The sequence below is a fragment of the Suricata suricatta genome, chromosome 2 (genome assembly GCF_006229205.1).
Source record: "Suricata suricatta isolate VVHF042 chromosome 2, meerkat_22Aug2017_6uvM2_HiC, whole genome shotgun sequence".
NCBI lineage: Eukaryota > Metazoa > Chordata > Mammalia > Carnivora > Herpestidae > Suricata > Suricata suricatta.
The window spans coordinates 28214788-28241292 of record NC_043701.1 but is presented as its reverse complement, the minus strand read 5'-3'; the positions used below and the strand labels follow the sequence as shown (position 1 = coordinate 28241292).

At 37.6% G+C, this 26505-nt stretch overlaps 1 protein-coding gene across 3 annotated transcripts in view; it reads right to left on the bottom strand.

The window, feature by feature from the left end:
- Positions 1-26505, bottom strand: part of AASS (aminoadipate-semialdehyde synthase) — a 56433-nt gene that overhangs the window by 15567 nt on the left and 14361 nt on the right. For 2 of the 3 annotated variants that reach the window (XM_029924319.1, XM_029924326.1), the window contains exons 5-15: positions 23662-23729; positions 23411-23557; positions 22417-22495; positions 22162-22289; positions 20629-20777; positions 19136-19258; positions 18645-18756; positions 5884-5943; positions 5642-5709; positions 2913-3034; positions 2602-2728 (exon numbers count right to left, since the gene is read on the bottom strand). In XM_029924319.1, coding sequence (XP_029780179.1) covers positions 2602-2728; positions 2913-3034; positions 5642-5709; positions 5884-5943; positions 18645-18756; positions 19136-19258; positions 20629-20777; positions 22162-22289; positions 22417-22495; positions 23411-23557; positions 23662-23729 — 1183 coding nt within the window. The remainder of the gene's footprint in view (positions 1-2601; positions 2729-2912; positions 3035-5641; positions 5710-5883; positions 5944-18644; positions 18757-19135; positions 19259-20628; positions 20778-22161; positions 22290-22416; positions 22496-23410; positions 23558-23661; positions 23730-26505) is intronic. The other variant, XM_029924334.1, reaches the window with a different exon arrangement.

Below are 26505 nucleotides of genomic sequence, written 5' to 3'. Positions count from 1 at the left end.
CTATTTTGCCAGTATTAATAGGAAAACTCTTAATCTCTGTTTTTGAGGGCTATTTATTTATTTATTTATTTAGAGAGGGAGAGATTATCCCAAGCAGGCTCCGCACTGTCATCACAGAGCTGGATGTGAGGCTCGATCTCACAAACCATGGCGTTATGACCAGAGCAGAAATCAAGAGTAGGACACTTAGTCAACTGACTCACCCAGTCACCCCTGTTTTTTGGCGTTTTTAATCTAAAATAATTATTACTAAACATGGTAGTCCCTAAAAGCGAATGAACAAAACTTACAAGATTTTGTTGGAAAAGTATTCATAGAAAACATACAATGGCATCTTCTTAAAGATTAAGTAGGGATACCCCCACTCCCCCACATTAAAACCTTTCTTGGGGCACCTGGGTGGCTCAGCTGGTTAAGCATCTGGCTTCGGCTCAGGTCATGATCTCATGGTTTGTGGGTTCGAGCCCTGTGTCGGGCTCTGTGCTGACTGCTGCCTCAGAGCCTGGAGCCTGCTTCAGATTCTGTGTGTCCCTCTCTCTGACCCTCCCCTGATCGCCCTGTCTCTCTCTGTCTCTCAAAAATAAATAAAAAGCATTAAAAAATTAAAAAAAATAAAACCTTTCTTGATAAAAAATTGTATCAAGATCTAATAACGTTTTAAAACTCTGGCATAATCTGCACTAACCTAATAATATGCTGAGAACTAGAACGCCAGGACTTTGATTAATGGTGCCTGTTTTAGACAAAAGGATTTGCATTCATAACTCACCACGTATGTAATATAGTACCTACTCAGAGGGACATAACTCTTCAATTATTTGAGTTGACTCCAACCCAGTTAATCCAAATAGTTGGAAATGCCATTTATTAAAACATACACAACATACAAATGGAGTTTTCAAAGTCATTTATGAAACTTCATATCTACTTTGTATTAAATCATTAAAAACTAGAATTGCAAAATTAAAACCATGTGGATTTGACATACTCATAACTTTTTTTATGAAACATATTCTTTGTTCATTTTATATTGGTGGTCGCTATTACTGTATTTTCACCAAAACACTCCTTTTCCAACTAAAGAAATTTTAAATTATTTAAAGAATGGTACAGGATAAAAATGTTCAACAACATTAACATTATTCAGCATAGAAACTCAACCAACTCAGAAACACTAAATATAAAACGGATTTTGTTAATGCTAAATCTTATTCAAGGCCATCAGTTTGTTAATTTTTAAAATGTGCAACACATTAATAGATTATCTTGTCATAATTTGCTTCAGATTTGGTTTCAGGTGTGTCTTATATGTTTTATTTTTTAAGAAAAAAACGTTTCATTTCGTTATCTATGTGTGGTAAAACAAATTTCTTTGTTTTATTCAAGAGGTTAGAATATTCCATTATGAATCATAATCATATCACTGACAGTCAAGGTCCATGGTCATTGACTGGTAAATATTTGCTGAATAAATATTATCACACACTAAATTTGTATAAGTAGAATAATATTTTAAGTGCCTAAAGTGAGACTATAATTTAAATACATCAAGAGATAATGCACAATTTGCCACACAGAATTACCTTTGTGTTTTTGAAGCCCCTTTTTTTTCTTTAAAGTAGGACCTCACAGAGATTCCTCCAAAGATATAATTTTAATCTAATCTAACTATGACAGTGACTTAATTATGGATGAGCAGGTAATTTTCCTCCTTCCATCTTAAAAAAATCATATTCTAGGAATAAATGATTAATCTCATCACTTTGGTATTTCAAAACCAGGTTTAATGTGTATCTACATGAGTGTATCTCATGTAGCTCTGTACCAAGAAGTTAGATCTGCATTTTTATCAGTAATAAACATTACATTTCAAGATCTGTTCCTATGATAAGACTAAAAATGGTCATAAGGCTAGACAACCTGCTTATTTTCATTTAAGCTTTATAAATTCAAAGGATAAAATAGGCACCAAAATATATGAAACATGAAGACCTCTGACCCAGCAGCTCCACTTTTAGATAGATTTCCAACAGCAAGGTACATATATGGCAACCAAAAGACAAATACTAAAATGTTCATAGCAACACAATTCATAGTAGCCAAATTTCAGAAACAATCTAAACATTTACCAACAGTCAAATGGATAATAAAGATATATTCACACAATGGAATGTTACATAGCAATGAGAATGAACCAACTATAATTACAAGTAACAACACAAACAACTCTCACAATCACAGTGTTAAAGAAAGAAGGCAGCCAAGCATGAGGACATACTGAGGGGTTCCAACTGGAGAAAGCTGAAAGCTAGCGAGAACTAAGATATGCGAGAAGCCAGGATAGTGCTTACCCTTGGGGGACAGGGCTAATCATGGAAAGGGACACATGGGTGGCTTCTAGGGTATTGTTATTCTGTTTCTGGATGTGAATAATGGTTACAAAGTGTGTTCACAGTGAAAATTCACTGAACTATATACTTATGATTTGGCCACATCTGGGTGCACACTTCATTTGAAAGTTTCCTTAGAGCAGAGAAGAGAAAATAAGGAAAGAGAAATAACCACAAACTATATGACAATTTTTTCTACCTAGATACTAACCTGATGACAAGGTCCTGTTTTGCCACTAAGGAACTCAACTTCTCTTCTTGTTTACTAATGTCCATGCTCACAGGATTAATATTATATTTCTTGCCTAACTGTTCAGTTTGGTTCTTCATATCAGAGCCTATTACAAGAATACAAAAGTCCAATTTTTAGATTTCCTTTTACTAGTCAGAGAGCAAAACACATTTTAACAGCTGCAAAAATAATTTCTCAACGTTTAGAAACAAGATAGTCATCTGAAACTCACAGAGTAAGCATGTATTAAAACTAGTTCTCCTCCTTCTCTAAAAAGTAGGGCTATTTACCTACTGTTATTTGGATACTGTCATCTCTTAACAGATATTCCAGTACAGGCTCAGATACATAACCAGATCCGAGAACCAAGACTTTTTTCTTGGTGCCCATTGAAAGTGATTGAGCAAGTTCCCTGTAAATAAAGGAAGGGATGAAGAGAAAAATTTAACAACAAAAGAAATTTACAAAACAAAATCTTTGTCCCCAAAACAAACCAAGTCTTAGACAGTCAAATGATAAGTTTTCACATATTTCTTACAATAAGAACCTCAACAGGAGTTCCTTATACCAACATTTTTCATTAATTATTGTAGATTTTGTACAATGAACAGCAGACCCTGACCTGTCTGAAGGGAGTTGCCGACCACTACCAAGGTGCGGATTCTGTACCTCCACCTGGCTTACTCACAACTAAGTCACTGGCTTCACACTTGATCCTTCCAGGGGACATGATTTAAAGTCCTGCAAGAGGCTTGACATCAGAAACCCTATTTCCTCCTCATGACAATCTGAGGAGACAACAATCTGAAAAGGAGATTATTATTAGCCATCATTAGGCATTGCTTGTCATTTATCATTAGGGTCACTTGAAAACAATTAAAACCATAGTTTTAAAACCACAAATGCCATTGGTTAAATGTAAAAACCTAAGATGAGTTAGGCAGAATTTTAAGGCCTGAATAGTTTATTCTGTTGGAATTTGTCCCTTCTTGTCAAATTAACTCTCTTTCTTACAAATTATGACCTCCAAGACCGTGACTGTCTTGTTCATCTTTATAAATGCATTAATGCTCAACAACTCTTGTCTAAATATGGAAGATACTCATGAAAGCTCTGTTGAATCAAATTCCCAGATATCAATGTAAGACCATGGATATGGCTTGGTGCCAGGGATGTAAGCAGAAGGCACAGCTGTTGGAATCTTTTAGATCAAGATGTCTGTCAAACTTTAACTTTTCCATTAACTATAAGTCAGTGCAAATAAATGTATATTTTAATGCTTATTTATTCATTTTGAGAGAGAGTGTGTGTATGTGTTTGCACAGATGGGTTTCAGGAGAGGGGAAGAGAGAGAAGGAGAGAGAGAATCCCAAGTAGGCTCTGTGCTGTCAGTGCAAAGCCTGATGCGGCTTGATCCCACGAACTGTGAGATCATGACCTGAGCTGAAATCAAGAGTTAGACACTCAACCAACTGAGCCACTCAGGCACTCCATGGATACAAATAAATTTAAATACAAAATGTCCCTTCCCCTCTTCACCCCCAACACTCATGGTGTTGGTGAGGTGAATCTACTTTAACCTCTGTCCCCATCCATTTCAAACCCTAGGAAGGAACTATTATTTGGTTATTGTATATCCTTTTTAACAACACTTTCTATAGTCCATGTAATTAAATTACACTTTTGGTGCCCAAAAATAAAATATTCAAAATGCATTTTTAAAAACTTGCTCCTACATTTTAATACTGTCCACCCCATCAGCAACCTCAAACACTCCAGGTTAATAGTCATGGTGCTAAGTGATGAAGAGAACATTCAAATAGGGAAGATATTTAAGATAACTTAAACTTCCTTTTGAAATACAATCTTCATTATCAGTTTCTTGACAGAAGATTCCATTAGGAAAGAGTCCCAGCAGACTTGCTGCTACAGGAAATATGGTGTGTAAGAGTGAAAACATCATCATGATCGGTCATGTTAGACATGTTATTAGGATTAGTAATATAAGAGATTATCAGATGATAAGAATCAAAAGATACAGAGATTTATGAAAAACAACAACATGTGAAGTTTCCCCTCTGAGAAACTCTCCCATGGGCTCTAGTGCTAGCCACTTAAAAAAGACATCACTCTTGGTATCTTATGCCAGAATATTTCATTGACACATAAAAACAAACTATAAGAAAACTAACACGGATGGACAAGCACAGCACTAGTATACTTGATCCTAGCAAACCTCTTTATTTACTTGTTATAGATAGAAGAACTGAGAAAAAAGATAAGGCAGTTTGTTTCTTTTTAATTTTTCCATTCTGGTCTCTCCTGAGAATTCAGTGCATGGGCTATTTTGTTAGATGTGGATAGACCAGTGGAGCAGATATAAACACAAATCAAGTGCAATCAGCTGAAGAGGACCAGAGCATTCCAAAGAAATGTCAATGTTTTCAAACTCTGAATAGTAAAATCAATTAAAGAAGCAAGGGCCTTAGCTAAGTACTTTTCTAAGAGGACTATTCTCTTGGATAGATTTACCACATTACTGTTTGGCATCTTCCTCCTAAGACTCCCCAGGGAAAACTGACCTCTCACCATTTTCTTTCTTCACTACTTCTCTTAATTTTTAAATAAGAGCCCACTTGTCTAAACATTATACTGAACAAAACAAAGTCCAAACCCTCAACTAGATACCAGACTGAAAGCACCACAGAAGAGGTTAGTTTGCTTATGTTCTTTGAGAAAATACCTGAGACATAACACTGTGCAAAATGCTGGTGAAAGAATAAGGTGCTACCCAAAGGACAACTTTTTGGACTTCACTTGCTTACACACAAGTCAATACAGAAGATTAGAAAACCAAAATGATGTTCAGAGAAAAATAATTCCCACTGGTTTCAGCCAGTCACATAGTTTGGATTTTCTATGTTTAAAGACATTTCCAAATTGTATAAACCTAATATTGTGAACTCACATAGAAACATTTAAAAATATTCAACAAATCCAAGATAAGAATAATGCTTACCTGCTCTCTCGGAGTTTCTGGATATATTTATACTTATCAGGCAATGTACCGTTGGATGTAATCACTGCCTAAATGTGTATGACACAAGACATTTCTTTAGTGTCCATATTTTAGACCCACAAACATGGGCTCATGACTGACAGAGAAGAGAGAGAACAAAGATGGAGAGAGAAAGGGAGGAAGAGAGAGGGGAAGGTAGTGGAAAAAACACATTCATGGAAAAAATTATTTTCATAACTTACGTCCCGCACCACAGGAGAAAAATTCTGACTTTCAAGAGGCTGTGTTGCATCTGATAATATCTGAAAGAAAAATGAGATTGGTAAGAGATAAATGACAGTGCAAAGAAGGATTCTTGGTGTTTGTTTACATATTAAAATATTAGTCAAAGGAAAAAATAACTTAGAAAAGTTATTTTTTGAAATTTTGAATATTTTTAATATAAATAATTGGTAATAGAAGTCTATATGCAATGGATTATGTCTCCCAAGACATGATATTTCAGCACAAATTCCGATTTTAAAACTAAAATTCGATTGCAATCAGCTTTGCTTGTGGAAAACACAAAGTAGTTCATCCTTCCCCTCCTGTTAGATGTGTCATATGGAACATGCTACAAGCATCATGACAAGCTGTACAGCCAGTGTCCCCACTCAGAAGTCCTCTATCCTTTCCCAAAGGAAAAGGATAAATAAAACGTTGTTCTATCAGAAGAGAGGACGGGTCTTCCAGATAAAAAGCCACCAACCCTGCAATGGGGCATCACCTCCAGGTCAGGTTAGTGCTAAGTATAGGCACATCCAAATTTCAAAAGTTTCAGGGAAAATGGCTTGACCAAGTAGACCTCAAAAATCATCCAGTCTTCTCATTAATCTCACAAGAATGAGTCAGGCAGCCAACAACAAAAGCCATGTCTCCAATGTTAACACCCCTTCATCCTTCTAATCCTCCTCCTTTCTTCCAAGGTATACAATCTGAATAGACTGCCAAAGGGTAGAGGTCATATAAGTTAGTATTATTGCTTCTGATGGTCGTAGGGTCAGTGAGACAACCATTCCCTGCTTATCCTTCTAGGTTAAAGTTTAGAGCACTCACCCAGCTGAGAAAACACAAAATGTACCTACCACATACTGACAGAAGAGTATTTATTTACTGTCAAAATAAATATCAAAACTACTTTCATGTATCTAAAACATATGACACTTAGGTTATCTATTCCTGGAATATAGGCATTAAAAAAAGATATACATCTAGAAGGCAGGGCATCTTTGGGGAAGCCCAAGGAATTGGCACACCTGCAGTCCTCCCACTGCTTCTTCTGCCCAGACACCTATGGGGTATTCCCTCCTCAAGCTGACTGCTCCACCTACCAGACCTGCCTGCAGGCCAGGAGCCATTAGTAAATAGCATGAGATTTGAATTTGACTTGGAATATGGCTAAACCACTGAACTCCTGTGTATCTTCATTTTCTCTACTGTTTGTCTCTAATTCTACAGCCTTACTTAGGCCTTACTGAGACCATGGGAAGTACCTCCCACCTCTCTCCCTCCATTTACCTTCACGCTACAACACAAATTTGATTATTTCTTCTGTGTCTATTTAAAATCAATCAGTAGCTTTCCAATATCCTCAAGATAGTCTCCTGCTCCCTCTGAGACTATAGACTCACTATAGTCTGCTTCTCCAACCCCAGTTCTCCCTTTTGTCTCATATTCGAAACTCAAGTCCTATTAGCAGTGTGGAGCTGCTTATCTACATCAGCTTTCCCACCACCTGAAAGCAGCATAGCACCTACACCCTTACCTAACTTGCTGATAGTGTGCCCCACCCAAGTGTTCCCTGCAGACACACCCCCTCAGCTGGAGGTCTCCTCACACAGAAGACCTGTGCAAGCCTTGCTAACATCTCATATCTGAAAGCACAGGCTTCTGCAGATCCTCCCCTTCTAATACACTCTTGATCTGAGCCTATCCAAAGCAGTGCCACAAGTCTGGCAGTGTGCAAGCAGCCCTGACAGACCAGTACCACTCCAAAGTGATGCCTACCCCAGGGAGAAGAAAAGAGAACCACACATACCAGCCAGACTGTAACCCTAGCAGTGGGTTGGGCGCAGATAGCTGATCTGCTGCAGGACCCGCCCACCTATAAAAGCTTCCCAGGGGAAAAAGCAGGGTAAGCAAACTGCACTTCAGTGCTACTGCATCTTTGGCAATGGAGTTAGACTTATGGAGTTGGATCTGACCTGACTTCAGCCTAAGGCAGCCCCAGACCAACGTACTAACATCACAGTGACCAAACCTTGCCCACAACAGGCAAAGAGAGCCATAGCAGACAACTGGATTGAAGAAAAAGGCAGCTGAGCCACAACAGCAGAGTGTATGCAGTGCACACAGGAGACATCCCTGGAGCACCAGGTTCTGGGGGCCAGGGGGCATTGCACTACAGGGTACTACAGAATATCTTCTTCATAAGGCCATTGGTTTCAAAAACAGATGTAGCTGACTTTCCTAACACATAGAAACAGACACAGAGAGCTAGACAAAATGAGGAGATAGAGGAATATGTCCCAGATGAAAGAACAGGACAAAACATCTTTCACAAGATACCTAAGTGAAACAGAAGTAATATGCCTAAGGAGAATTTAGAGTAATGGCCATAAAGATACTCACTGGATTTGAGAAAAGAGTGGAGGGCTTTGGTGAGACCCTTGACCACAAAATAGAAAACATAAAACAGAACGAATCAGAGATGAAAAACTCAATAACTGAAATTTAAAATACACTAGATGGAGGGCCGCCTGGGTGGCTCAGTCAGTTGAGCGTCCGACTTCAGCTCAGGTCATGATCTTACAGTCTGTAAGTTCCAGCCCTGCGTCGGGCTCTGTGCTGACAGCTCAGAGCCTGGAGCCTGCTTCAGATTCTGTGTCTCCCCCCCACCCATCTCTCTGTTTCTCACCTGCTCATGCTCTAGCTCCCTCTGTCTCAAAAATAAATAAGCATTTAAAAAATACACTAAATGGAATAAATAGTGGTCTAGAGAAAGTAGAAGAAAAGATCACAGAACTGGAGGACAGAGTGATGGAAAACAATCAAGCTGAGCAGATGAGAGGAAGAAAAAAATAATACAAAATAAAAATAGTCTTAAGGAATTCAGCTACACAATCAAGTGCAATGCATTTGCATTATATGGATCCCAGAAGAAAAGAGAGAAAAGGGGGAAGAAAGCTTATTTGAAGAATAGCTGAAAACTTCTCTAATTGGGGGAAGAAAACAGAAATCTAGATCCAAGAGGCACAGAAAGCCTCCAGCAAAATCAACCCAAGGAGATCCACACAAAACCACATATAATTAAAATGGCAAAAAGTAGCGCCAAAGAGAGAATTTTACAAGCAGCAAGAGAAAAGAAAACAGTTACATACAATGGAAACCTCATAAAGCTATCAGCAGATTTTTCAGCAAAAACTTTGTAGGCCAGGGGCACCTGGGTGGCTCAGTTAGTTAAGTGTCTGACTTCAGCTCAGGTCATAATCTCATGACTCATGGGTTCAAGCCCAGTGTTAGGCTCTCTGCTGACAACTCAGAGCCTGGAGCCTGCTCCAGATTCTGTGTTGCCTTCTCTTTCTGCTCCTTCCCTGCACATACTCTATCTCTCTGTCTCTCTCTCTCAAAAATAAATAAACACTTAAAAAATAAAACAATTTAAAAAAAAGAAAAAGAAACTTTGTAGGCCAGAAGACAGTGGCATGATACAATCAAAGTGCTGAAAGAAAAATATCTACTGCCAAGAATTCTCTGTCCAGCAAGTCTATAATTCGGATTTCAGCTCAGGTCACAATCTCACCATTGTGAAATTGAACTCTGAATCAGACTCTGTATTGAGCATGGAGCCTGCTTGGGATTCTCTCTCTACCTCTCTTTGTTCCTTCCCCCTCATGCTCTCCCTCTCAAAATAAATAAGCATTCTAAAATAAATAAAGGTGAAGAAATTCATGGTCACCAAGCCATCCCTACAGGAAATATTAAAGGAGACTCTTGAGTGGAAAATAAGGAAATATGTAGGAGTAAGAAAAGTAGAAAGCACAAAAGCAGAAAAATTAAGTATATCTATAAAAAATCAGTCAAGGGAATCACAAAATAAAAGGATGTAAAGCATGACACCATATACCTAAAATGTGGGAGAGACAGGGGTAAAAAATGGGTTCAAACTTAAGTAGCCATCATCTAAATATAGATGGATACATACAGAAGATGCTATATACAAACTAAGTAGAAACCACAAATCAAAAACCAGTAATAGATATGCAAATAAATAAGATAAAGAATCCAAATACATCACCAGAAAAAGTCAACTAATCATGAAAGACAAGAGCAAGAGAAGAAAAAACTAGAGAAGATCCACAAAACAACCATAAAACAAGTAACAAAATGGCATTTGTACATACCTATCATAATTACTTTAAATGTAAGTGGATTACTTGCTCTAATCAAAAAACATAGGGTGACAGAATGGATAAAAAAGCAAGATCCCACAAGAGACTCACTTCAGACCTAAAGACACATGCAGACTGAAAGTGAAGAAAGGGAGAATCTATCATGCAAACAGATGTGAAAAGTAATCTGAGATAGCAATATGTATAACAAACAACATAGACTTTAAAACAAAGATTGTAACAAGAGACAAAAGACACTATAAAATCATTCAGAAAACTATGCAACAAAAAAATATAACAATGATAAATATGTATGTACCCAACATAGGAATAACCAAATACACAGAGCAGTGAATAGCAAACATAAGGGAAGTACTTGATAGTAATACAATAATAGTAAGGGACTTCAACACACACCCCTTACACCAATGAAGAGATCATCCAAACAGAAAATCAACAGGAAACAGTGTTAGAATGGCACATGGGGTCAGATGTACCTAGCAGATATGTTCAGACCATTCGATCCTAAAATAGCAGAGTACACATTCTTTTCAAATGCACATGGAACATTCTCCAGAATAAATCACATTTTAGGCCACAAAACAAGTCTCAACAAATTCAAAAAGATCAAATTCATACTGTGCATCTTTTCTGATCACAACATAGAAAATAGAAATCAACCACAAGTAAAAATCTGGAAAGACCACAAATACATAAACATTATATAACAAGCATTACATAATGAAGCAATGAATGGCTCAAAGAAACAATAAAAAATACATGGAAAGAGAGGTGCCTGGGTGGCTGAGTCCATTGAGCATATGACTTCGGCTCAGGTCATGATCTCCCAGTTTGAGAGTTCAAGCCCTGCATTGGGCTCTGTGCTGAGAGAGACTGCTTTGGATTCTGTGAGTGTCTTTCTCTGCCTCTCCTCTGCTTATTCTCTGTCTCTGTCTCTCTCTTAGAAAAAAAAATACATGGAGACAAATGAAAATGCAAACACAATAGTCCAAAATCTTTGAGATGCAACAAAAGCTCCTCTAAGAGGAAAGTTTATAACAATACAGACCTATACCTAGAAGAAAAATCTCAAATAAGCATCTAAAGAAGCTAGAAAAAGAACAATAAACAAGAGCCAGAACCAGTAGAAGAAGGAAATAATAAATACTAGAGCATAAATGAACAAAATAGAAATGGAAAAAAAACCCCACACACAGTAGAACAGAGCAATGAAATCAGGAAATAGTTCTTTGAAAACATCAACAAAATTGATAAGCTTAAACCAAACTCATCCAAAAAAAAAAAAAAGAGAGAGAGAGAGAGAGAACTCAGATAAACAAAATCAGAAACAAAAGACGAGAAATAACAAACACCACCATAAAAATACAAATGACTGTAAGAGAATATTATGAAAAATTATATGCCAACAAATTGAACAACCTAGGAAAAATGGATAAATTCTTAGGAACATACAACCTTCCAAAACTGAATCAGGAAGCAACAGAAAATTTGAATAGACCAATTACCAGCAATGAAGTTGGATAAGTAATCAAAAAACTCCCAACAAAGATAAGTCCAGGACAAGATGGCTTCACAGGGGAATTCTACAAACATTTATAGAAGTATTAATACCTATTCTTCTCAAACTATTTCAAAAAATAAAAGGGGAAGTATAGCTTCTAAGTTGATTCTATGAAGTCAGCATTACCCTGATACTAAAACCAGATAAAGACACTACCAATAAAAGAGAACTATAGGCATAGGCCAATATCTCTGATGAAAATATCAGAGCAAAAATCCTCAACAAAATATTAGCAAAAAAAATCCAACAATATATTTTTTAAAAAATCATTCACCATGATCAAGTGGGATTCATTTCTGGGATGCAAGCTTGGTTCAATATTTGCAAATCAGTGTAATCACATCAACAAAAGAAAAGATAAAAATCATATGATCATTTCAATAGATGCAGGAAAAGCATCTGACAAAGTATAATATCCAGTAATGAATAATGAGGGATAAAAACCCTCAACAATATAAGTTTAGAAAGAACATACCTCAACAAAATAAAAGCTCTATATGAAAAACCCACAGCTAACATCATACTTAATGGGGGGGAATGAGAACTACTCCCTAAGGTTGGGAGCAAGACAAAGATGTCCACTTTCTCCATCTTTATTTAACATCATACTGGAAGTCCAAGCCACAGCAATAAGATAAGAAAAAGCGATAAAAGCCATGTAAATTCATAAGGAAGAAGCAAAACTTTCACTGTTTGCAGATGACATGATACTAGATCTAGAAAACCCTAGAGACTCCACCAAGAAATTACTAGAACTGACACATGAATTCAGTAAGGTCATGGGATACAAAATCAATGTACACAAATCCACTGCATTTCAATATACTAATAATGAAGCAGAAACAGAAATGAAGAAATCCCATTTATATTTGTACCAAAAGGAATAAATATCTAGCAATAAACTTAACCTAGGAGGTAAAAGACCTGTACTCTGAAAACTATAAAACATTGATGAAAGAAACTGAAGATGACATAAACAAATGGAAAGACACTTCATGCTCATGGACAGGAAGAACAAATATTAATATGTCCATACTACCCAAAGCAATCTACAGGTTTAATGTAATCCCTATCAAAATACCAATAGCATTTTTCACAAAAGTAGAACAAACAATACTAAAATTTTTATGGACCCATAGAAGACCCAAATAGCCAAAGCAATCTTAAAAAAGAAAACCAAAGGTTTCAAGTTATACTACAAAGCTGTAGTCATCAAAACAGTATGGTATTGGCACAAAAATAGACATACAGATCAACAGAACAAAACAGAAAGTCCAAAAGGAAACTTTTAACTTTATAGTCAATTAATCTTTGACACAGCAGGAAAGAATATCAAATGGGAAAAAGACAGTCTTTCAGCAAATGGTTTTTGGGAAACTGAATAGCTATATGCAAAAGAATGAAAATGGACCGCTTTCTTACATCATATGCAAAAAAAAAATCTTCGAAATGCATTAAGGATGTACATGTAAGACCCTAAACCTCAAAAATCCTAGAAGACAGCACAGGTAGTAATCTTTCTAACAATAGCCATGGCAACGTTTTTCTAGATAAGTCTCCGGAGGCAAGGGAAACAAAAGCAAAAATAAACTAGTGGGACTACAGCAAGATAAAAATTTCTGCATAGCAAATGAAAACAATCAACAGAACAGGCAACCTACTGACTGGGAGAAGATATTTGCAAATGACATATCTCATAAACGGTTAGTATTCAAAATATATAAAGAACTGATATAACTCAACACTAAAAAACCCTCAAATAATAATAATTTAAAAATGGGCAGAAGGCATGAACAGATATTTCTCCAAAGAAGATATACAGAAGACTAACATGACACATGAAAAGATGCTCAACATCACGGAAATGCCAATCAAGACTGCAATGAGATATCACCTTACATCTGTCAGAATGGCTAAAATCATACATGCAAGAGATGCAAGTGCTGGGGAGGGTGTGGAGAAAAAGGGACCCTCATACACTGTTACTGTTAATGGGATTGCAAACTGGTACAGCCACTGTGCAAAACAGTATGGAGGTTCCTCAAAAAATTACAAATAGAACTACCATATGATCCAGTAATCCCATTACTGAGTACTTACCCAAAGAATATGACAACACTAATTTGAAAAGATATATGCATGACCTATTTCACTTAGCATGACACCCTCGAGGTTCCATCTACTTTCCTACAAATGGCCAGATTTCATTCTTTCTCATTGCCATGTAATATTCCATTGCATATATATACCATATCTTCTTGATCCACTCATCAGGTGATGGACATTAAGTCAGGCGGAGAAGGACAGATACCATATGTTTGCACTCATAGGTCTAACAGGAAAACAGGAGAAACCTACTGGAGGACCAGGGGGAGGGGAAGAAGAAAAGAGAGTCGGGGAGAGAGAGGGACGCAAAACTTGAGAGACTCTTGAATCCTGAAAATGAACTGAGAGTTGAAGGGGAAGGGGGAGGGGGTAAAAGAGGTGGTGGTGATGGAGGAGGGCACTTGTGGGGAAGAGAACTGGGTGTTGTATGGAAACCAATTTGACAATAAACTATTTTTTAAAAAAGAAAGAAAAGATATGTGCATCCCTATGTTTATTGCACCACTATTTACAACAGCCAAATTATGGAAGCAACCTAAATGTCCATCAATAAATGAATGGATAAAAAAGATGTGGTGTACACACACACACACACACACACACAAACACAAAACACTGAAATTTTATCCGGTCATAAAAAAAAAAAAAAGAATAAAATCTTGGAGTGCCTGGGTGCCTCAGTCAGTTGAGCATCTGACTTAGGCTCAGGTCACAATCTCACAGTTGGTGAGTTCAAGCCCTGCATCTGCCTGGCTGCTGTTAGCACGGAGCCTGCTTCAGATCCTCTGTCCCCCTCTCTGCCCCGCCCTGCTTGGGCTCTCTTTCTCTCTCTCTCAAAAATAATAAATAAATTTTTTACAAAAACGGAATGAAATCCTGCCATTTACAACAACATGGATGGAATTAGAGAATATAGTACTAAGCAAAATAAGTCAGTCAGAGAAAGACAAACACCATACGATTTTCCTCATATGTGGAATTAAGCAAAAGAAAGAAACAAAGGGAATAAAAGGAGACAAACCAAAAAACAGACTCTTAACTATAAGGAACAAACAGATGCTTCCCAGAGGGGATGGGTGGTGGAGCGATGTATGAGATATGTCAATAGAGTTAAGGGTACACTTAGCAAAATGAGCACTGAGTAATGTTTAGAACTGTTGAATCACTACATTGTACACATGAAACTACTATAATACTAATATGTTAACTATACTGGAATTAAAATTGAAAAAAAATTTTAAGACAGATAAGACTTGTTGCACCATAATCCTGGGGAAGGAAGCCCAAAGAGATGAGTCTGGCATTTGTCCCCCCTTTCTCATGGGGACACTTGTCAATGTGGAAATGGTAGCTGGGATACAGAGAAACTGAGAAGAGCTGATGGCCAACTTTAAATAACAGTGTAATAAAAATTGGAGTTTCAGTTCTGCTGAAGGGGACCCCAAACGATGCCAGATTTTCACTTGAAATCCTGAAAGACTGCATTCTAAAATAAATGATAAATTGAAAGACATCAGGTTTCCAAACATCTAAAGTCAGGCTTTACCCTTCTGTCACTGAATCGAGGTGATTTTTCTCCCTGACAGAAACAAAGGAAATCTACCTGCCAAACCAAGACAGTAACAAAGGAAGTCTTCTCTGGAGAAAATTACACAACACCCACAGCCTCAAATCATCTCTAAATTTTACATACAAATATCCAGCATTCAATTAAAAAGAAGCATGCAGGGACACCAGGGTGCCTCAGTTGGTTAAGCTTCTGACTCTTGGTTTCGGCTCAGGTCACGATCTCATGATTCATGGGATCAAGCCACATCAGACTCTGCTCGGACAACATAGAGCCTGCTTGGGATTCTCTCTCCCTCTTTCTCTTTCTCTGCACCGCCCCCACTCGTGCATCACCTCTCACTCTTTCTCAAAGTAAATAAAAAGATTAAAAAATAAAAATTAAAAATGCATATTAAGTGATAAGAATTTACTGAAAACTAAGAAAAAAAAACCCAGAGTACATAAACCCAAGACGTCTAATGGAATTATCAGGGGTGAGTTTAAACTTTGATGAATATTGTCAAAAAATAAAATTTTCCCCCCAAAAGGCAAAACTAATCCATAGGTAAAAGTCAAGATAGCAGGTATCTTTTGAAAGGACTGCTGGGACAGTAGAGGGAAAGGCACAGGGGGGCTCCTGGAATGCTAACATCGCTTATTTTTTTAGAGTGTTCACATGGGTGTCTTTGTGATAATTTAACGTGCTGTATACTTACGTATCACTTATATGTAACACTTTAATTTTTTATTCTATTATGTAATATAAAAAATAAACATTCTTCTTTAATAAAAATTTTATGTAATAAATGTACTTAACCCCCATCAATTACATAGACTAACCCTCAATCACACTTTACTGGGAATTCATTGAACTGGTTTGCTTATCTCCTAATATCTATATGAGATCAACTGTACTGGATGAATGCATTTACTTTTAATGTTTATTTATTTATTTTGAAAGAGAGAGCAAGAGAAAGAGAAGGAAAGAGCAAGGGATAGGGAGAGAAAGGAGAAAGAGGATTCCAAGCAGGCTGCATACTGTCAGCACAGAGCCCAATGTGGGGCTTGAACCTACAAGATCATGAGATTATGACCTGAGCTGAAATCAAGAGTCAGATGCTCAACTGACTGAACCACCCAGCCTCCCCAGTGAATGGTAATTTTGATTTAAGACAAATAAGAATGAAAAACTGTTGTAGGGTCCAATAGAAATATACTTAGAACTGAAATTTTGAAACGTAATAATTTATGAGTTAAAAATAGCTTATAACAACTTTTTAAAGTGGTAATTGATATCACAGCAGCCAAACAAAAAGACATTTCAAGAAATTAATAGTCAAATTCATCCATAAAACAAACCAGTATTCAACATTTTCCATAACCTGGCCCAATAAAGTAAGAGTTGCACTGAATATACATAAATTAAGCATTCAGAAAGATGAATTAAAGCCAAAGGCTCACAGCTCTTCTTTCTATCTACTCCAAAGGCTACTAGAGTCCAGTTGATTCAATGTATTATGACTGACGCACTCCATTTTAGGTATGTGGGTAGCTCTAACAGACCATTCACCTGCAGATAACAACTACAAACTCTGGACAAAATACAAACAAAACCAACTACTTTAGGGCTTCAGAGAATGAAAAATAGCAGGCAGTTTTGGGAAAAGTGTCAAAACATGGAAGAAATCATCATCAGGGTAGTTTCCTTTCCTCAGCCTTTGGCACTGCCAAGGATGGGTGACATGGTGCGAAGAGGTAGAAATATGCAGCCAGCTCACTACTTTCTGATCTAAGGAAACAGGAATGGAACTCAGAGCAACCACAGCCTCCAGAATATGAGTGGGGAATGTTAGAAGGCACAGATTTAGGAAAAGTGAAGTCCAACTTTTATGTGAACCCGGTTCCAAGTCTCAGGATAACCCCCAAATTGAGTATGTGCAGGTCAAGCAGCCCACGTAAAGCAAAGAGCTGAATTTTTATTTGAGCTACTCCCCACCTCAGGTGAAACAGAGTTTTCAATTTAAACCTAATATGGAATTCACTTTTCTCTTAAAGGTTGTCTTTCCAGAGGCTTCTGGGTGGCTCACTCGGTTAAGCTTCCAACTTTGGCTCAAGTCATGATCTCACAGTTCATGGGTTTGAGCCCTGCATTCAGTTCTGTGCGGATGGCTTGAGCCTGGAAGCTGCTTCAGATTCTGTGTCTCCCTCTTACGCTCTGCTCTCAAAAATAAATAAAACATTTAAAAAATAAAAAATTTTTTAAAACCCTAATCAAATCAAATGTCTGCTAAAAAACACACACAAAAATTCATCAACACTTTGCAGAGAAATATAACAATCTAGAATCTCCACATTACCCAGGACACACTCCAAAATTATTCGGCTGCAGAAAACCAGAAATCTATGACCTGACCCATTTTCAAGGGAAAAGACAATCAATAGAGTTCAACCCAAAGCTGACCCAGAATTTTGGAAACATGATGTGAAGAATATAAAGTGGATTTTCTAACTGACTATGTGATAAAGAACAGTACACTCATAAGGTATGAAAAGATAGAAATTCCCAGCAGAGGAAGAGAGCATGGACACTTAAAATAAAAACTGGGGGTGCCTGGGTGGATCAGTCAGTTGAGTATCTGGCTCTTGATTTGGGCTCAGGCCATGATCCCAGGGTGGTGGAATCAAGCCCCACCTCAGGCTCTATGCTGAGCATGGAGCCTCTGAAGAGCTCTCTCTCCTGCTGCCTCTCTCTTCCGCTCGTGTGCATACTCTCCCTCTCTCTCTTTAAAAAATAAATAAATAAAATAAACACTGAAATAAGAGTACTTATCTTTGGCAAATAAAACGGAATTTAGATAATAATACAGTATTTCAGTAGTCAATCACTGGTTACAGTGAAAAATAAATGACCACAACAAAAGCTGTCACTTAACTAAGCATTAGTGGCTAACATCCAATAAGTTTCTGTATTCCTGATTTTTCAAATCTATTAATCACAGCACAGTAAGAATGTTCTCACATGAATTGACCTAGACAGCAGGAAGAGTGAACAAAAGGAAAATCTTATCTCGCGTGTCATGAACATTCTTAATAAAATATGAATAATGGAAGATAAATGCTATCATAATTCATTATGAAGGCAGTTATGTAATTCCATTCCCCATGAGACAAGTTAGCAGAATATATAAAATGAGTGTCTATAAATACTTTTGAGGGAGGGCTGGCATTTTGTTTTACAACAGATTTCTTAGATACAGAAGACCAGAACATTCCTAGGATCACTCCGCAGTTCTATTTAAAGCCACAGAATCGTTGTGGATGCTAGCAGTCAGCTTACCATTTCTTCAACATACGGGTAGAGCATGTCTCCAAAGTACTCTGTAGCTTCAATTGGAAGCTGTGCTGGCAGATTGTCAATGGAACACATCAGAATCCCAGAGCCTTCCACACTAGGAGAAGCAGTACGCTTTACTCAGATGTATACAATGGAATCTGTAAGCTCTGAGTTTTCCAGATGTCTTCCCCATTACATTTGTTTCATAATAATTTACAGTTGTGTGCCAAAGTACACAAGAAAATAAACAAGACTTTTCAAACAATACTTCCCTTCTTCAGCCACCCATCTCCCATTTAAATATAATATGTGTGTATTTAAGTGTTTGCATTTGCATGTAGTTCTTTTTCCAATTTTTAAAATATGTTTGAGCATATCTCTGGTACTTGCATAGCCTTCATAAAAATGTAAACTACTGCATACTTTACTTCCCAAGGTAAGTAAGTGACGTACTATAGTGAATCTCTTATCATCTACAGCCTCGGCAAACATACCTGTCATGGATGATATGCTGGTCTGCATCATACATGCAGAAGGGATGCTCTATTGTCGTACATTCAGTCATAAACTCTATAGACCCTCCTGTGTCAGCTGAAATGTCACATATTGCCACAAGCCTGAAAATAACATCAACACTCAGATGAAAGTGTGGAACTTCTCAACAAGGTTAAAATGAATAAAAATGAAAGGTGCTTGGAACAACTTTCAGTGTGGATGCCAAACATTTCCTGGGTTCCTCAGCTCTTTTCCCTACAGTTCACTGCTCAGGACACTGTGTTCTTCTGGCACACAAACCATCTTCCCAAGATGAGGTTTAGTCTCCAAACACAAAAATAAGAAGAAACAGTGGAGGAGGAGAAAAAAATCAAAGTGGAAAACCCCTTCCCTAGAGAAATCACCAGAAACAGCCTACTTAAAGTTAACCTATTTAGCCAACTCTAGATAACTCATGAATACCTGATTACACCACCTGCAGTCTGCCTAGTGGCATAAGGTCTGTTCTGAGGAGGACTTTGCATGACCAGTGATTACAGAGCACACAGACACATTGTTCTTCATATGAGGTGAGGTCAGGGTGGCCCCTCAGAAGGTTTGGAATTGCAGGTAACTTTTTGTACAGTGGGGATGAGTCTGTGCGTATAGAGTTACTACATAATTTCCATGTTAGTACAGGGAAATCTCTAGAATTAAGAAGAAAATCTCAGCCCAGTTTTGGTTAACCAAAAACTTCTTGCCCAGTCTCCAGCTCCCATTCGCCTTTATAAGCCCTGCACTAGAGCTAGACTGTTATGCTCGCTGTGTCTTAAATTGTGCTTTGGTGGCTCTGTACTTATCAAGCACCAAGCCTATCACTTAAAATCTCTTTCCCCTCAGGTTGCTGAGCCCAGTGTTCCCAGTTTCTTCTAAATTCTTGTGCTATTTATTGTTCCTAGCATTCTCTTGGCATTTACTTCTTGCCAGTTATATGCCTGAGGGTAGCAATCATATATTTTCTCTATCCTTCAGCTTAGCAGAGTGCCAGGCAGATGAGGTGTTCATAAATATTTATTGATTAATTATATAATTCAACAGTTAATAATTACTTGAATGCAAATTATGTCAGGCAATGTACTGGGTACTTGAAGCCAAGATAAATAGGGCTGCTTTCCATAAGGAGATCAAATTTTAATGGGAGGAAGAAAAATCATAAATAGGAAAATAATGATCACGAACTGCAGAGAAAAAAAGTAACAGACTAGAGAGAGGAGGGTATGGGGACACAGATCTTTCTGAGGTTACTTTTGAGCTTCGTGTGGAGTTAAGAGAAGAGAATTTCAAGAAAGAGGAATGTTAACTGTTAAATGCTGCCAAGAGGTCAAGTAGGATAAAGCAGACAACTAGTCACTACTAGCCAAGTCCTGTGCTATGTGAATCTCCTATAGATGATACCCTAAATAGTTGGCCCTGCTGGTAAAAACTGCCTTCTTTACTGAAGAAAAGTCCTTACTTGTGTGGTAATGCAGGGCAGCCTTCCACACCGGCAACCGAGGACTTGCCCGGAACCAAGAGGCTCTGGACATCTTGGCGAGTTAGTAATCGAGGGGTGTTTTGTTCCCAATAGATTCCATTAATTAAACAAGTTGTATAGGGTGCAATCTGTAAAGCAAATGCCAAGTTCAACAAGATAGGCAATAGCGAATTTCAGTGAAGCAGGCTGAAAGAGAACTATCAGTAAGTTCATGAGATATAATTTAATGTTACTTCTAACTGACTTCGTTATTTGCCATGTCGTTGGTCGTTTTGTGAGGTGAAGACAATAAATACCCACCCATATTTCAGTGTAGAATTATTCCATGATAGTAAATATGTGAACATAAACATATTGGTATTTCTGTTCTCTAACATACTGCATGACCAAGAAAAAGGAAAGGGCAAAATTAAGCGACCTAGCACTCTTATTTCCAGCTCCACCATCAGTAGTGTGATCTACATCATGCTACCTCAACTTCTCTGCGTTCTATTTTCCTTACCTGTCAGATGGGGATAATACGTACCCCATTCCTCAAAGGAATGCTGTAAAGATTAAATCAGACAACATCTGTAAGCTCCATGACAAATGTGCTACATACATGCATACATGGTAACTAGGTCCCTATAAGTTTTAGGATGCATCCAATCACCAGTACTTCTGTGATTGGGGAAAAGTGGAGGGATGTAAATTTGCCAGATTTTTAATTTTTCAGTCTGAAACTAGTTTCATAATTTTTGTTTCTCAAGCATCACAAGCATTCTTAAACAACAGGTAAGAGTCCTGTCTCTACGACATGCTCTACATGCTAGAACAGCTAAATTTCATACCAGAATCTAGAATCTTCTTATTCAAACATCCTTAAAGTTATTTAAGACATTCCTTGTCACAATAAATTCATGCACTTTTTGTTTTGTTTATTTTTTGGGTTTGCTGGTTTATTTTGAGGATAACTTTGACTAAGGAGTACAGGACACACAAATACGTTGTTCTTAAAAGATGAGACCCATCAGAAGGTTTTGAGCGGTATGTAACCTTTGTACAGTGAGGACAGGTCTGTGCTGATGTAGCTAACCCACTCTAGTCCCCTGTAACCAAGGCTGTGCCTCAGGATAGCTGGCTGAGGTTCTGAGTGCAATTTGTGCCCAGAGGCGGGATAAACCTTGGTTGAGATGAGACCTCATGGACGTTGTGCTTTGCCAACAGTACTAATTAGTCCAAGTTAATATGGAAAACAGTACCGCACAGGAAATGCTTTAGAGTTATTGGGCACGTGCAGACCGAAGTAGAAACAGAGACAGCAAAGCAAAGGACATATCCAGCAAAACCACTAAGCAAAGGCCACTCCAAACATCAATGGAAGCCAACAGCTCCTAAGGCCAACGCAAAGGATTCAGATGTCAATATGGGGAACTGAGGAACAATATATAGACTCATATTTCCTCTCCTTGAAAACAGCCTAACAATAGTGTATTATGAGCAACCAACTCAGAAGCTGAATGTGATACTCACATCAGTATTAAAACGACTTATGTAGCGCTCAGGATATTTGTCATACTCTACAGGATCGTACACACCATCTGTTTTCCTGACAAGATGATGATGGCGACTTAACACCGTCCCATAGACTTTTCTCAGGTCTTGCAGAAGAGAAAGAAATTAGTAAAGTAGGTGACAAATGATAAAGGTTTATGGTGATAAAATACTACAACACAGAAACTGTTAAAAACAGTAAAAGATACATGCAGTCATCCTCCTCCCCCTTACCTCCATTTTGGGAAACTTCTTTTAATTCATGTGGCTCCACGTATTCACAGGGTAACTCATTGAAGATTTCTTGGGCTCCCTGTAAATAATGCATGAACACAAGTCTGAAAATCAATAGGAAAAAAGCCAACATGGGTTCCCACGAGGATTCCAATCCGCTCTCCCCACAATTATATCGCTCCACTTGCCCTGCCCTGCAGCGAGGACTGCAACCCAGAAGACAGGGAGGCTTCCTGCACAGAGCCTACAAACTGGCTTTCATTCCAGCAGGAGCAGCATGAATTGGAAGAGGCTTTACTTTCACTTTTCTTTTTATTTAAGTTACTCAGAATAGACACAAGGGTGTTTAGAAATGAAAGCACAACAACATATTTCTATTTATGTTTGCTCCACTGCAGAATTATTTTAAGTGAGGATATTCTATTTCCTATGAAAAAAAAAGTTAGATGACTATCTCACAGTATAATACAAATAATGACGTCCTGTTTGTAAAATATTTTCATTGAAAGATCTCTTTTACAAATTACAAGTTTCTCTAGGGGATCACAAATGTCTTCTCAACACCACCCCCAAAGGAAGAAAGTATTTATTCCAATCCTGAATTAGGCTTCCTAAAATCTTACTGGCAAAACTCCAAGTCATTTAAAAAAGTTTACACCTGTGGTCACTTCCAAACCTTTGGACAACCAAAGAAGGTAAAACAGCTGTCCCTAAGAGCAGACCTTTATACCGTTAACACTGATTTATCCCTTTAAAAAGAAAAAGCGTTCAAAGTCCCTGACAGCTTGGAGTCAACTAAAAGCAAAGAAAATAGGTTTGGATCATTACTGCTCTTTACTGTGGTAAAAGAACATAGGTAAGAAAAGTACCAAACACAGAATGCCCACTCATTCCAAAAGCAGTACCCACAGAATGCTCACATCCTTTGGGTTAGTTTCAGAATTTTGACTGCTTTACAGAAAGCAGACATTCTTAGAAGTATCTAAGAAGTTACCTTAGATACATTACCAGTCCCTGTGAACACAAATGTCAAGGGCCCTATCGATTTTGGCATCAAACCCAGAGATATTTCATAGCCAGCATCGCGGACGGCTTGCACAGCCTGACTGCTGTTCCTGTAGTTATGAGCCATGCCAATGTGCTGAAATCAAACACGAATTCAGGTTAGTCTACATCCTCAGACCTTTTCCTGTTCTTAAAGTGTGATACATATTTTTGAAAAAATAAACAAAATACACATCTCACCATAAAAGGTGTGTGATGTCCCAAAGCAAGGAGCCTTAACCCCATTCCATGTAAAATGTTGATCATCCCTATTGCAGAATCAGACCAACAGAAAAACCATTAGTCAGGAGGAGTCAAAGCTATTTTCTCTAACCATTCTCCAAACTGCTCGGTGCTCTGAGGAAGCACAGACCACAGCATCTCAGATTTGGAGGGGGCCGCAATGGTCACCTTATCCATCCCCTGAACTTGTGGCCATCAAAAGTACTAACTCAGCTGCATCTCTACCTATCACTTCCACTTTCAATCTGCCAAAATGGAAAGAGCATCCCTCTTCTTCTCTAAGATTAATGTCTCCACCTTTGCTCCAGATCCCATCTCTTCCCATTCCTTCTCTAAGGAATCCTCTCTTGAATTATTATTTCATTCACTATCCCCCCCATTAGTTCACTCTTATCAACATTTAAAGATACTTAGATTCCTCTTGAACCAAAACTAATGAGCAAAAACAAGGTCACGACTGACTCTACCTATGACTGCTGTTAGCAATTTTAGTGACCTAAATAGCTAAACCCAGTGGACAATTGTCAGATCTTGACTTACTTGTCAGAGATATTTGGCAACATAGAGAATCCCTCTTTATTGGAACCCTCCTTTCCTTCAGCATCTCTGACTTGCAAATTTCCTCCCATATTTCTGTAGGTGCCTCCTCCTGTGCCCATTTCTTTTAAATTAGTGTCCCCTGCCCTTTCCTTATACCTTAATCAGCCTCAGGATACTGTCCAGGGCCCTATTCTCTTCAATCTCTACATTTTTTTTCCTTAGCTAATCTCATCCAGTCCTAAATTTCAAGTACTCTGTATGCTGCTGACCCCAAGTCTATATCTCTAACACAGATATTTCAATTCAAGAACTAATCAACTACCTCTGAGGTTTTCCTATTTGAACTCAATCAATGAAAACTCAGCATACCATAGCAAAGACCTCATCATCCATTCTTCCCTTCTTCTTTTTAGGAACATAACTTTCCCTCTCTTTATCCCTTCCCAAATGTTCTTTGATCTTTTTTTCTCAAGTCAACTTTTAAAAGAGTAATTTATATTCAATAAAAAAACACCAATTTAAAGTGTATCATTTGATAACTGTGAACTTATGTATACACTCATATTATCACCAACATAATCAAGATATAGAATATTTCCATCACCTCATTCAACCCTCCCCAACCCTTTGGCCCAGGAAAATACTGATCTTATTTCTCCATGTAGAGTAGTTACTTCTACAGTTTCATATAAATGAAATTATAAGTATATACTCTTTTTTGTGTGTCTGCTTTGACTCAACATAATGTTTTTGAGATACATACATAATTGAGTGTATTAGTTTACTTGTTTCTATTGATGAAAGAGTTTTCTATTTTATCGATATATGACAATTTATTTACCTATTCCTCTGTTGATCAACATTTGGATTCTTTCAAGGACATTAGGAATGAAGTTACTAGAAATAAGTATTTACAAAAAATAGTTCATTTCTCTTGATAAATGACTATGATTAGAATTTCTTTTGTATATTGATATTCAAGTTTTTTATTTCTTCTTTTGTTGGTATTGGTAATTTTCGTGTTGGCATTTGTTTATTTGGTTAACATTGTTAAATTTATTGGCCTATCCATAATATTTTCTTATCCCTTTAATGTCTATAGGATGTATAGTGATGACGCCTCTTGCATTCCTAATATTGGTAAATTGTGGCTTCTCTCTTTCCCTCTCTCTCTCTATTTTTTTAATCAGCCTAACTGGAGGCCTATCAATTTTATTGATTTGTTTAAAAATAACTTGCTTTAGATTTCACTGATTTCCCCCTCTTATCTTTATTATTCCTTTCCATGTTTTTTCTTTGGCTTTAATTACTTCATCATTTTCTTGTTTTGTAAGATGGAAATTTAGGGGCACCTGGGTGGCTCAGTCAGTTAAGCATCCGGCTTCGGCTCGGGTCATGATCTCACGGTTCGTGGGTTCGAGCCCCGCGTCGGGCTCTGTGCTGACAGCTAGCTCAGAGCCTGGAGCCTGCTTCGGATTCTGTGTCTCCCTCTCTCTCTCTGACCCTCCCCTGCTCACACTGGCTCTCTCTGTCTCTCAAAAATAAAAAAATTTTTAAAAATTTAAGATGGAAGTTTAGATCATTAATTTTGACTTTCTTCTTTTCTAATAAAGCATTTCCTTCTAAGCACCACTTCATTTGTGCCTCATAAATTTTAGTATGCTGTTTTAAATTTTCATTCAGTTTGAAATATATTCTAATTTTTCCTGTGATTCCTCCTTGACTCATGAATTATTCAAAAATATATTTTCTACCTTCTAAATATCTGGAAATTTTCTAGATATCCTTGTATTATTATTTCAAAATCAGCTTTATTATAGTCAGAGCACATACTCTATGATTTCAAACATTTTATGTCTATTAAGGATTGTTTTGTGACCCAGCATATGGGCCATCTGGATGAGTACTCAATAACTGTCAATTAGGTCAGGGTGGCTGATGGTGTCTTACTGTCCTATATCCCCACAATTTTTCTGCCTGCTTGTCTTAATCACAGACCTTCAAGTAGTCTAATCTGATGCAGAGTTATAACATAAGGTGATGTTTTCTCAACTAAAGAAGGTTCAAAGTACTAATGGGACAAAAATTAAGTGTAGTTTCCCCTGAACTCCAGCTCTAATACTTTGTAAATTACTCCTTTCTTGGTTCCTATCCCTGTATCTGTTCTCTCTTTCCCCCTTTCTTCTTCTCCACAATTTCTCATCACCAAACTGACCTCTGCTAGTTTTCCAGAGAGAAGTACCTAAAAAGTCAGACCCTATT